Below are 12,663 nucleotides of genomic sequence, written 5' to 3'. Positions count from 1 at the left end.
AGCCAGGCACACTACAGTCTCCTTCTCAGTGGCAATGTGATTTCCATGTGCAGAAGGGATGTGTGCACAGGTTTACTGATCAGAGGTTTTTTTATTTACACATGTAGTTAAACTAGCACTGGTACAAATGTTTAGTAAATGAGGTTACAACTCTTAAACCCACACAGACGCCCCTGAGGCTACATCCATTATAAAGAAACATTCTGTAATCCAAACTGAGAATACCACCTGTGACCCTGGCAGCTGATTCCAGTTACAGCAGTGAACCTGCTGGAAGCATTTCATTCAGACCCACAGACCCCATAGCCTTGATTCTCTGGCTCTGTTTCACCCAGACATTCTACTAGTCATGCCTGCCTGGGCACTAATAACACTCAACCAAGTCTATAATACCGTTGCAAGACTGACCCCTTGCCACATGTCTTCACATGTTATTGACCTGGACAAGTTTAGCTATTATACTCTAAGCATAGTTACAACACTGGCCCATTCAGACGGGCACACCTTTGCACCTTTTGGTTAGAGTTACATCCATGGACGCCAGCACAGCTAAGCTCATTCACATGTTACGACAGTGATTTGGCACAGTTTTGATTGTGACCTTAGCTTCAAGTTCATATAAATGCTGTATCATGGTAAGGCTTTCTGCTGGTTGTTGTATGGTTGTTGATCCACAGTGTTGGTTAACTCCATTATTCAAGTACTTTGATATCAGCAACATTATGTTTCACCATCATCTGTAGACTTTATTATTTGATTTGGACTTCTGTGGCTATTTTTGCTTCACAGTCTATTGAAAAATATATTAAATTTTCTTTCCAGGGGCTGGATAAGTTTTTCTCAGCTGCTTTGCTGATCTTCAAGTATGGGGTAAATCAAATTTGACCGACTGAACTGTTCTAGACATTACGTGGAGAGACTGTATGTGTGAATGTAAATCTCTGAATTAGTTGCACCAGACATTAAACAGATTTTACCAGGCGCCACCCCTTACCCGAATCGAACGGAGTATTTTCTGTAGGTGAGACCGTGTCGTGTCTCCGGTCGTGTGCTGCATGTGTGAAAGGGCAACTCCGGACAATGTCCAGAACTGATTCTCCAGCAACTGTCCGGAGTTCATGTGTAAATGGCTAATGGCTGCCTTCAGCACATTTAAGCTCAGTATTATACACATCACAATATCCCAGAGGAACTTGTCTCAGCTGATATTAGTTGTGGTAATAACAGTATCTCATTCTCTAGGTCTTGTACCTCTGGTTTGTTGTTTACACTCAAACAGGGGCCAAGATTAGGCTAAGCACTTAACAGAAAGCCACATAGGCCATTAACGAAGGGAAATGCATTAAACTGCTTAATTTAGGGGTGGGAGGGCTTATATATATATGCTCAGTTACACTGGTGAGATTAAGATAACGTGTCTTACAGATGGGATCCTATGAGGACAGAGGGAATTAACATGGACTACTAATGTGTACCTACATGTGATACACACACGCACACACGCTCGGACTTGGAGTCCGGATTCAGAATTTCCGAATTAGAGAGAAAAAGAATGTGGATGGGGATACTTGTGGTCAGGCTGTGTATTTATAGCATGTCCATCCTCTAGAGCTGTAACAGATTTGGAGCTTAGGCTTCAGTAAGTGCTTATATATAGCGGGTCTTAGTGCCCTCTGATGGACCGGCCTTAGAGCCTGGTTATCAACAGGTTTTCTACACAGGAGTTTCTCCTTTGCACTTTATGTCCTGATCCACCCTCCTACACCAGGTTGTCTCCCTCTGTGCCTATAAATTGACCAGAGTCACTTCAGGCTTAGCGTGAGGAGGACAGTCAACAAAACAACAGACGCATGCACACACCCACGTCCATGTTGTCACCTGATTTGACACCAGAGCTGTCGTCAGTCCCTTCACCGCAAGAGACACTGGAAATGAAGCCTCTCAAGACACACATCAATAGTAATGTGGCAAGAGGATTAATGACACTAAAGATTAATGAAGTTGTAAAAGAGTCGCACAAACACACATGTGCATGGTAACAGTCCCCATATGGAGCAAACTGTTGATTTGCAGGCCACCTTGTGCCCCTCATATGGAGAAAACCTGGAGTCTGCTAATAATGGAGACCACAGTCAGCATGTGGCAATTAGCATACACACACATGCTCACATACTTGAAAAGGCATGTGTGTTTTGAAGTGTTCTTTTTATCGCTTAGCCTTTGTAATTATTATTTTTACCTCCATGATCTTATTCTTTCCTGTCTGCCATGCACATGGTGGAAATTCCCTTAATCATGACCACTGTATTGTGTGTGTGGACATGTGCGTATGTGTTGGCTTTCCGTTTAGGGGGCACAGCCTCAGTCCATGCGTCATCTTGGCCTCCCGCTCCCACGGCCGCTGTGAAATTCCCACTCCTGTTGAGAGGATTACACTCACACTGTGTGAGTGTGTGTTTATGTACGCAACTGTGTGTGGACGTGCTGGATATTGATAGAGAGAAGACTGTCATTTCATAGCCTTGTTTTTTTTTTCATTTATTAATGAGTTTGTTGTTCTGTCAGGACAAAGGAGACTATGTCCAGATTGTCGGGTACTTCATGTATTCAGCTCTTTTTAAGTCATGCTCACCTTCAGCTTGGATATTCCTCAAGCTTTGAGGTCAGAGATGTCTGACATTTCTTGTGTGAGCAATGAGTAGTAGGAAGGACACAATCTTTAACCCTCAACTGCATTTCCATAATGAGGGATCATGTTGTAGGACAAGGAAGTAAAGCCTCTCCTCTAATTCCCTGCACCACCAGCTTGCTCTCATAAATGAGATGTGTACTGATCGGCAAAGGAGAGTACGGGAAATGAAGCCTGTTGCCAATCAGTCATTTGTCGAGTTTTGGCTTAATGAGTGTAATCACGCTAAGAGGTCCCAGCTCCTTGAGACGTCCAGGCCCCCCTGTCCTTGCAGGCAGCAGCCCACATTGGCTCCAGCACGGCAGTCAGAGGTCAGAGGGGACTGCCACGCACAGCTGGCAAAGATTATAAACACAGCACATGTGCACATTCACATACACAAATGCACCATTGTACACTGATTCTTGCCCATGCATACTTGCTTGCACACATGTTTGGAGTGTTTGCTTCATTTCCAACTTCCATTTAGCTGTGATGGGCTGCCACAGCTGGAAGATTGCCACCACAGAAAAACACATAAAAAGAATGAAGGTCCAACAAAATTCCTGGGAATGGTGATGCTGTGAACAACAAAAAACTATTTTTGTTGTATGCTAAAATTACATGAGAATATGCATCTGACATCCCGATTTTAAGTGAATGAATGATTATGTGTAATTTTTAATACCACTGTTTCATTCTTGTCCTTAAATACTGCAGTGTATTTTAAACTGCTGCACTAAAGCTGGTTCTGATGTGCATTTAGAATAACCTCATAGACCACATCAACAAAACATGCAGCAGGAAATACTGCTGCATATGCACACAGCGTTAGTCACCTAGCTGGCTGGGCCTGTTTGTAGGTCAGAAGGCCTCTCACTGTAACAACACATTGTATGGAAACACCCAGGGCCCGAGAGAAAGTGCAGAGGGAGCACCCAGGGACAGTACCACTGTATGACTTTGTGTTCAACGTATGCTTGTGTGCATTGTCTTTCCATTGTCTCTGTCCGCAGCATGTATGTGTTCAGTGTACAGTGTATGTCATTGTCCCTGATTGAATGAGGCCTTTATTTTCTATGAGGGAGGGATGCACACGAGCTGCACACACATGAGCACACACACCAGATTGTGCTCGAGTAGATACTCGCACCCACAGAGCACGTGACCCTCCTAATCGGACCCTCACCAGATCCTCCTCTTCACACACAAACATATATACCAACCCCAACCCATTGCACACACACAGAGATGTAGCATGTGACACCTTGCCTAATCATACCCCCAGCCCAGCCCACTTCCCTACACAAACACATTTTATTTCCTTTTTGAGACAGCAAACACTTGTCAAACCTGGCTTCCACACAAAGCACTCTCACGTGTGCAATTTGTACACACACACACACACACACCTGAGTGTGAGCAGCTGGTGTGTGTGCGCATGTGTGTAGAGGAGGATCTGGCTGGGATGTGTGTGTAACAGCCAATGCTGACGAAAGAGGTAGAAAATAAACATGGGGCTCATGGGGAGTATTGTAATCCCAACTTCCTGTCACAGTCAGCGCCTATTTACAGCCCAACAATGGGCAAGGCACAGGCTGTGCACGCACACACAAGCAGGTTGGTTCAATTCATTTTTAGTGTTGACGTGTGTGTGGAGTGATACTGAAATAGACTGGTGAGCTTGTACAGATTTCATATTATAAGTAAAGTTGTACAGAAAGTTACCCATAGCAGGCAGGTCTTTTGTTCCTCACTATTTGAACTGAATACATATAGTCCCCAAAAAATGATTATTCAGTTAACCTTTTCCATATTTACAACTACTGCTAGGTGTCAAACCTCAATATTGAATTTTTGAATACAGACTGAGATGTGTCTGTTTGTAGCAGCAATTATTGCACATGGCAACATCACAAAAAAAATCCAAAAGTCCAGTCAGGCAATGAACATAACTGTATAGGTTGCAAACTCTCAGGAAAGTCAGACTTATTTTACACATGAATGATCATCTGACCACTTGTTTTTTGTTGTCCTGTTGACCCTGTTTTTAGCGACATTGCTGCATTCTCAGATCTTAGCAATGACTTGATGTGACCACTATTAGAGCTAGAAATATAAAAGTCACATTTTATTTTCCATTTTATTAAGATTCTGTATGCCTGCTTGTGTTGAAGACAGTTGCGCTTCAGACATTTGGCTTATTTTGTTAAATGAACAAATAGAAGAGTTTAGGTAAGAAACAAATGTTTATATTACTCAAAGTTAGACATCAGAAAATATTGTTTTGATGCAAAAATTGAGGTATTGTACTGATACCACTAATAACACACAAGTAAATCATAATACTGTGCTCTCTTCCTGAATGGCTTTGAACATGGTTGTAGTACTGTTTTGAAATGTATATGTTCATTCATTGCCACTGAGTTCCTGCACACCGGTGTTTCTCTCTGCCTCTGCTTTGATCATAATGTTTTGGATCACAGCAGGTCTGTGTAATCGCAGCCTTAATCCCTGGCCTAGAATCACAGACAGTAACAACTGAGTTGATAGAAAGCCTCCCCTCTGTTTCCCTGAAGGCTTTGCCTAAATCCATACTTGCATTGATTGTTCAATCTACCCTTTTGGTTAAACAGAGAGCGGGATAAAGCTGCATCTTACTGGATGATGCGTTCTGGGGGTGTGTGGGGGCACACATGTGTTTGAGTGCGCCTGAATGAGATGGCAGTTATAGAGTCAGGATATGGGAGAGAGGTGTGCATGTGTGTGTGTATGTGTGTACTTGTGTGTGTGTAAGGCGAGTGTGGTGGGCAGCTAAACACAGGCACTCAAAGAATCTCTTTCTTCTCTTTTGAAGTGAGTTCAAATGCTCTTCAAAGACTGTCTGCCCGTATGACGGCGCAGGAGGAGGGGGCATGGAGAAAGAATGGGTGACCATGTGCTCTAAACACAGCTTCAGTTGCCGTGGCTAGGATTACACAAAGTTGTTGTCTGCTTCCAACTATGCATTTCAGCATTCAGTGTGTGTGTGTGTGTGTGTGTGTGCAGCCGAGCACGCACAAAATTTTAGTTGGCTCCACTCCCTCCAAGCCGACTGCCACAAGCCAGGGTCAGACAGATGTGTCAGCACAGTGATATTATTGGTGGTATTATTTGTACACTGAGTGTCCAGTTTATTAAGAACACCCATCTGAAGGCAATGCGATCTAATACAACCGCCCTGCAATAAATTCAGCCTTTATAAAGGTTGTAATGTTCAGTTTTTAGAGAGGTGATGATTTAGGATTCAAGGAAGCTTTAGGATTTACCTGCTGTGGATAAATGTCCAAGGACGAGAAGGTATTCACTTGAGTTTCTCCCTTATTTGTGTGTCACTTGCCTCCATAATTACAGACACAAATAAAAATAAAGTTCTGCTTGGCACAAATAGTAGGAGATTGTAAAAGAACGCAGTAGGTTGCTTATTTACAGAGTTTTCTAACAAGCAACTACTCACCAGCGACGAGCGAGAAGTGGCAGAGGTGATGTCGCGCAGTTTGTTTGCTTCCAGCAGGTGTTCACAATTAGACTGCATTAGTTTTAGATAGGCACACGCAGTATGTCATGAAATTTTGTTCCAGTTAGGCTGCAGTGATGATGTGTGTTGAAGAAAATAAATTACTTTTACATGGGACTTTGTTTGTTTTCTCCCCTTGCAATTTATATTTATATTGGACCCTCATGTGGGACCATTGACTTTTCTATCATCAGCTAATTTGATCATAGTCCTGTTGTGGTTTTAATCCTGCTTGACTTCCTGTCTGTCTCTGTCTGTCCCCTTGCTCTCAACTGCTTCTCTCCCCTCCTTCCCGGCCCTTGTGAGTGTCTCCCCTAGAGCAGAAATTACATGCTGCTTTGTGCCTGGCGCAAACAATGTTTTCAACAGTGCAGGCCTGTCCTGTCTCTCTCTGTCTCTCCCTCTCTCTCACCATCTCCCATCGCCTCAGGGGACGAGTGAGTGGGGATAAAGAGGGGGGAGGTGGATTGATGAGAGAAAAAGAGAGAGAGAAAGAGAGAGAGGTATCAGTAGGATAAAGGGAGGAGAGGGGGAGGGTTGAAGAGAACAAGTGAAAAAGAGCAACAGTCTGTTCCCAGAGCAAAAACGGCCCAACAAGTCTGTGTAATAAGCATAATAAGAGGGGGTGAAGGGCAACACCTCCCCACCACCAAACAGACAGACACTCACACACGACACACACACACAGACACACACACACATACACCGCCGTCAGGATAACTACCATTCAGTATAATGATAGTCAATGGGCTCTGATTAACTCAGCATTACCTACATACCCTGAAGCCTCTATCTTTGCCAGCACACTTCACTTAACTTGTGCCAGCAGACACATGCAGGAGGAAGAGAAAGCATAGTCTAGTGCTATAAAAGCAGGTCGGCATGCAGACATGATATGTAAAGTTCAGTCTGGTTAAATCTTGTGTTAAATAGCCAGGGGTACTGTTGAAAGGATAGGCGGTGGTTTCAGTGAACATGGCACTCAAGCTTGTTCTCTCCTTGACGGACAAACACGCTCTCTACTCGTTTTCTTGCCCTTTATCTCCTCCTCTTTCCTTCGCTCCGTCTCCCTTACTGTGTGAGGGTTGGCAGCCAGGGATCCAGAGGTTACATAAAGTGGATGTGGATCTGGGGAAGAAAGCAGAGAGATGTTACATAAAGAGCTGTAGCTGGACAAAGGTTAATAAAAATGGAGCCTTGTATTGTAGGCAGGAGCCATGGGAGAGAAAAAGCTTGAAAAAAGAGAGAATGGCCATTACATAAACAGATAAAGATGGGGTGAATTATTGGTGGCTTTGCTTTGGTGTTACATAAAGAGACGGGTCCATCTAGTAAAATGAAAGACAGAATCTCTTGTTGTGTGTGACACTTATCGCTCAAAATCTGAACTTAAAAGACCCTAAAAGACACATTCCTCTAATTTCTGGCCTTCTTTTAAAGAGATATAGATTGGTTCTACATGTACACAATCCACACACAGTAACACATGAGTCACACACACTTGTCAAACATGCATACAACTGCTCACACACCCTTGTGGCCTTACGATCCATGCAGACTCAAAATAGCCCAACATTTGGCCGTGGTGGTAACGCAGCATACATTGACCTCTGATCTCCTAATTGTTTGTTTATCCCTACACACAACATCACTCTGCTGCTTCATTGCTCAGTCCATCCACTGCTCTCATCTGTCTGTTCCCCCTCTCTCTTACCCCCCCCCCCCCCCCCCCTTCTGTGTCTGCTTTGTGCAAATGTCATACAACACTCTGTAATATCTCTCATTAGAAGGGGGGGGGCGGGGGGCGAGATGAAAGACTCATGCTTATTAAAGTGTGTGCTTGAGTGTGTGAGCTCATCTGTCATAGTCTCGATGACTTCAGGAACAAAATAATATTTTAAAATGAGGAACGCATTTTAATCTAAATGTTCCAGTCTGCGTTGTTAAAAGGCCAATATTTATATTTCTCTGTGGTATACAGCAAAGTCTTGGCTTACGTTTGTTTTATTAATATTTTTATTTATCATGTCTGTTTTATGCTCTTTTCCAGATATTACTACAACAAGAGGATCCTTCATAAGACTAAAGGAAAGAGGTTCACCTATAAGTTCAACTTCAATAAACTGGTTTTGGTCAACTACCCATTCATCGACATGGGCTCCTCTGGTAAGCCTGTGCAGTCTACCGCTGTGTGTGCTTGCCTGTGCATGCTCAGATGTCTCCTAATCCTACCTATCCTGTAGGATAGCATGATTACATAGGATTATGCAAGAGAACAATATATATTATTTCTCAGTATTCACCCCCTCCTCTCCTCCAAACCTTGTCTTCACGTTTCCAGGAAGCAGTGTTCCTCAGAGCGCCCCTCCTGTCCCTACTGGTGCAGCGACCCACTTCCGCTTTCCTCCTTCAACACCGTCCGAAGTCCTCTCCCCCAACGAAGACCTGCGCAGCCCCAGCGGCATGTTCAGCTCTGTGGCCCGACGAATGGCACGCGGCTCCGTCAGCGACTGCAGCGACGGCACATCGGTCAACTCGGAGGTTGAGGAGGGCAATGCGGGAGCGGGTGAGGAGAGGGGAGAGAGGGGTGTGAGTGGAGGAGGAGGAGGACCTGGAGGTGGAGGAGGAGGCTACCGGAGTATCATTCATCCTCGTCTGTCTCATGAAACCCTGTTCCGCATGTATGGAGGACCAGGCAACCCTGCTGGCCACCCAGGCTCCCATGGCCCCGCAGGGCACCGGATCCACACAGAGCCCCTATCCCCCTTCCCTGTGTCCCCTCTGCCAGGGCCAGGAGGAGCCGGCCTCCTAGCACCTCCTCTGTCCCCGGCACTCTCCATGACCCCGACATCTCACCTAACTTACACTCCCTCACCCACCCTGTCCCCCATGTTAGGCTCCCACTTTTCATTCAACCCAGAGGACATGAAGCGCTACCTGCAGGCCCACACCCAGTCGGTGTACAACTACGGCCTCAGCCCCAGAGCTTTCCTCCAGTACCCCAACATCGTTATCCCTCAGCCCCACCGGCCCGCTGCAGACAAGGCTGGTCTGAGTGGAGACAGAGGAGCGGCCGAGAGAGCAGAAAGAGCAGCGACTGCAGGCGGAGGAGAGAGGGGAGGAGATCGGCACCACCATCCACCTCTGGCTCACTCTGCCCACCACCACCCGCATCCACCTCACTCTGCCCACCCTCACCCCCATTCTCATCCCATTCATCACCCACTCCATCTGGGTGAGGAGCCTCCACACATGTCTCCCTTCAAGTTTAAGCTGCAGCCACCACCACTGGGCAGGAAGCAGAGGGAGACTCAAAGCCAGAGCAAACCCAGGCAGAGCTCGCTGTCTTCGGGCTCAGGATCCGGGTCCATGTCATCTACCTCTGGCCTGGGATCCTCGCTGTCGTTTGGCAGTGACCTGAGCTCAGCCAGTGGCTCAGGCCTCATCTCTGCCTCCTCCTCAACACAGTCTCTAAATAGTGCAGGACTCCCCAAGATAAAGGTGAGACACATACTTTTATCTGTGCACTGTTCTTAAATCTGTACGGTGAAAATGTTTGACATGAATCACCTTGAAAAGTTTTTAAAATTACACATGCATATTTAATCTGTACAATTAACAACACATAGTCTTAAAACAAAAACTTTTTTAATAAAGCTACATTTTGAATAATTTATATAATTCAAATAAGCTTCAGTGGTGTTCACTATTAAAACATTGCTGAACTAAAATGTTTTATTAATTGAGTTTTCTTTTGTGCTCTTGTGCTCATTATTGTCTTTGTCCCTATTTGTACCTGACTCTCCAGGTGGAGCCCATCTCTGACATAGAGTCAGAGGAAGAGGTGGAGGTGACCGACATTAGCGATGAGGACCCAGATGAAAGAGATGAAGAGTTTGAGCTCTTCTCCCATCGCCACTCCAGAGCCCCTGACCGCCACCACCATCACCTTGCTAACGGCACAGCTGCACCCCAGCATCAACCCCATAATGAGGAGGACCTGGACGAGGATGTCTTCAAAGCCCCCGCTCCGCCTCCACCTGGCCTGATGCCCTTTTTTACCTCCCAGCACACACACTCCAACGCACATCGTGTGCTGCCCACACTCAAGAGTGAACCGGCCGAGCCAGGGGACAGCAACACGCCTCCACCTCAGACGGGTTCGGCAGGAGCTCCCCAGACCAAGTGCATACCGTTGAAGCTGCGCTTCAAAAGGCGCTGGAGCGAAGACCAGCGCATGGAGGCCTCACAGGAGGAGTCAGACGACAAGAAAGTACGACCAGAGGAGGAGAGGGAAAGAGAGAGGCAAAGTAATGGACAAATGGAGATGGACGAGGACGGGACAGGCAGTGGAGAAGGGGACAGCCCCCCTCCTTTGGCATACGAGGGCTCTTTAGCCACACCGTTGGCCTCACACCGGAGGGTGAGCGCGGAGCTGCATCGTGCCACTGCACAGCTGTCCCTGGAGAACAAAGACTGCTGATGAGACACACAGCCCAAACACTACTGCTCCAGTAGCACAGGAGGTGGTACAGGAGTATGTAAATGGTTCCCCTGTAATCCCCACACTGATAAACTAGATTCCTGAAACCTCCAGTGAACTGAGAGCACGGTCCAGCATACACACATATAAAACCGACACCTCAAAGACAGCCTGACTCTTGCTATGTCAGATCCCCCATCAATGTCTGTCTGGATCAGGGTTCTTCTGGGACACATCCTTTGGGAGGAGGGACTCTCTGAGACTCAGCCATCCCAGGCTCAGTGACTGTAATGGGGCTGAAATCAGAGCGATGCTCCCTCATGAAACTTGGCCACAAGTTCACCTCCCACCTGGCCAGTGAAGCTCCAGATACCCTGTCCCAGTAGCACAGCTCCTGCCTTCAGGCCCCCACCGGTAGGAACAGCAGCCAGTCAATACTTTCCTCAGGGGACACACACTCCCTTACAGCCCAGCGACACACCCAGGACGACGATATGCTCACTCTCCCATATGCTACTTTTCCTGGAAGACGACAGGACTTTGATAAGTGCCTGTATCTAAAACTGACAGCCCTGGAGTGACATGGAAGAGAGCAAAGACGGGAGAGTGTGAGGAAGGAGGACTGCTTTGAGTTACCATACGTTTAACTCATGAAAAACCTGGCAGATACTGAAAAATCATATGAACAAAAAGGAAAGTGTGTCTCTATGACTGAAGAGAGGAGCTGTTGGTGTTGTCTGACTGACTCTTTAACCTGGCCCACTCCACTCAGGGAAGCCTATTGCTGTATGTTTATTGGATTCATGCACACAAACAAAAACAAAAAGCAACCCAGCCAACAGTGAATGGGACTTGAGGACCATGGACACTAAACAGTGTTCACAGCGACACAAGACCATTCACACTCACAAGCATACGCTCACCCATACACAGACTTTGACTCTCTGGCACACTGTTCTTTCAGAGCTGATGACTTTTGTATGACCTTCCTTCTGTCTCTCTCCTGTCCTGCCCCTCTTTCTCTTGCGGACCACCTGTGGAAAGGTCACGACTCCACTCACCGGGGTGGGGGGGGGGGTGAGAGGGGTTTGAGGGGCTCCAGTAAATTTTAACTAACCTTCTTGCCTCACCTAACATGGCTTGTACACTGAAAATTGTTTCCCTTGAGTCCCAGCAGCACAGAATCCTAGTTCACCAGCTAAAGCTCCTCTAACAATCATAGATAGTGTTAAACTAAACCAGCATAGACACACACACGCACACACGGCACTGCCTTTAGTTCTTCAACACGCATCCTCTCTCTCTCTCTCTGTCTGGACCTCCAGTTCTCCTTGTAGTGGCGTCATCCTCAGGTCCTGAGAGTGTGTGAGACTGCCAGGCCTGTTAATGACATGAGTGTGAGAGCCTGAGAGACCAGGGAACACACACACACACGCACGCACGCACGCATACGCATACACACATTCTCTGCCTCTCTATGCCTTGTTTTTATAGCATGTACAAAAGTGCAAACTGAGCTCTAATAACACACATGCAGACTATATCTTTATATATTCTAAATGAAATTATTAAAGAAAAGTGAGATTTTAAAAGAACCATAGCATTTTAATGATATGATTGATTCAGGATTTTTTTTTGTAAATGAATTATTTTGAGTGGTCAGAAGCCTCACAGCACTCGTTCGGTAATCTAGTATGGAGGGTGGGTGGGCGGAATGAAGTGGGGTGGGGGTCCAGGATCTTCTTGTACATTTGTTTCATAGACAAACAAGCCAGAGAAAAACAGCACAGGCCAGTCTACCAGCAAGGGAGGGAAAAAAAAGAAAAACACAGGACAGACTGCTAATGATTCAGATGTGTGGTTCACTCTGCTGCTCACTTCATTTGCAGTAGCTTGCCCTTTCAGCACGCAGCACTCTGCTCTTTCCTGTCTGTGCAGTCTAGCTCAGCTCAATGG

General features: G+C 46.1%; 1 protein-coding gene across 2 annotated transcripts in view; it reads left to right on the top strand.

Annotated features, from left to right (window-relative positions):
* erfl3 (Ets2 repressor factor like 3) overlaps positions 1-12,663 on the top strand; it is a 61,383-nt gene that overhangs the window by 32,858 nt on the left and 15,862 nt on the right. For both annotated transcript variants that reach the window (XM_041044183.1, XM_041044184.1), the window contains 3 exons: positions 8,275-8,390; positions 8,566-9,725; positions 10,033-11,772. In XM_041044183.1, coding sequence (XP_040900117.1) covers positions 8,275-8,390; positions 8,566-9,725; positions 10,033-10,707 — 1,951 coding nt within the window. In that variant the 3' untranslated portion in view covers positions 10,708-11,772. The remainder of the gene's footprint in view (positions 1-8,274; positions 8,391-8,565; positions 9,726-10,032; positions 11,773-12,663) is intronic.

Source organism: Toxotes jaculatrix, chromosome 8 (assembly GCF_017976425.1).
Source record: "Toxotes jaculatrix isolate fToxJac2 chromosome 8, fToxJac2.pri, whole genome shotgun sequence".
Classification (NCBI taxonomy): domain Eukaryota; kingdom Metazoa; phylum Chordata; class Actinopteri; family Toxotidae; genus Toxotes; species Toxotes jaculatrix.
This window is presented reverse-complemented; position numbering and strand designations above follow the sequence as displayed.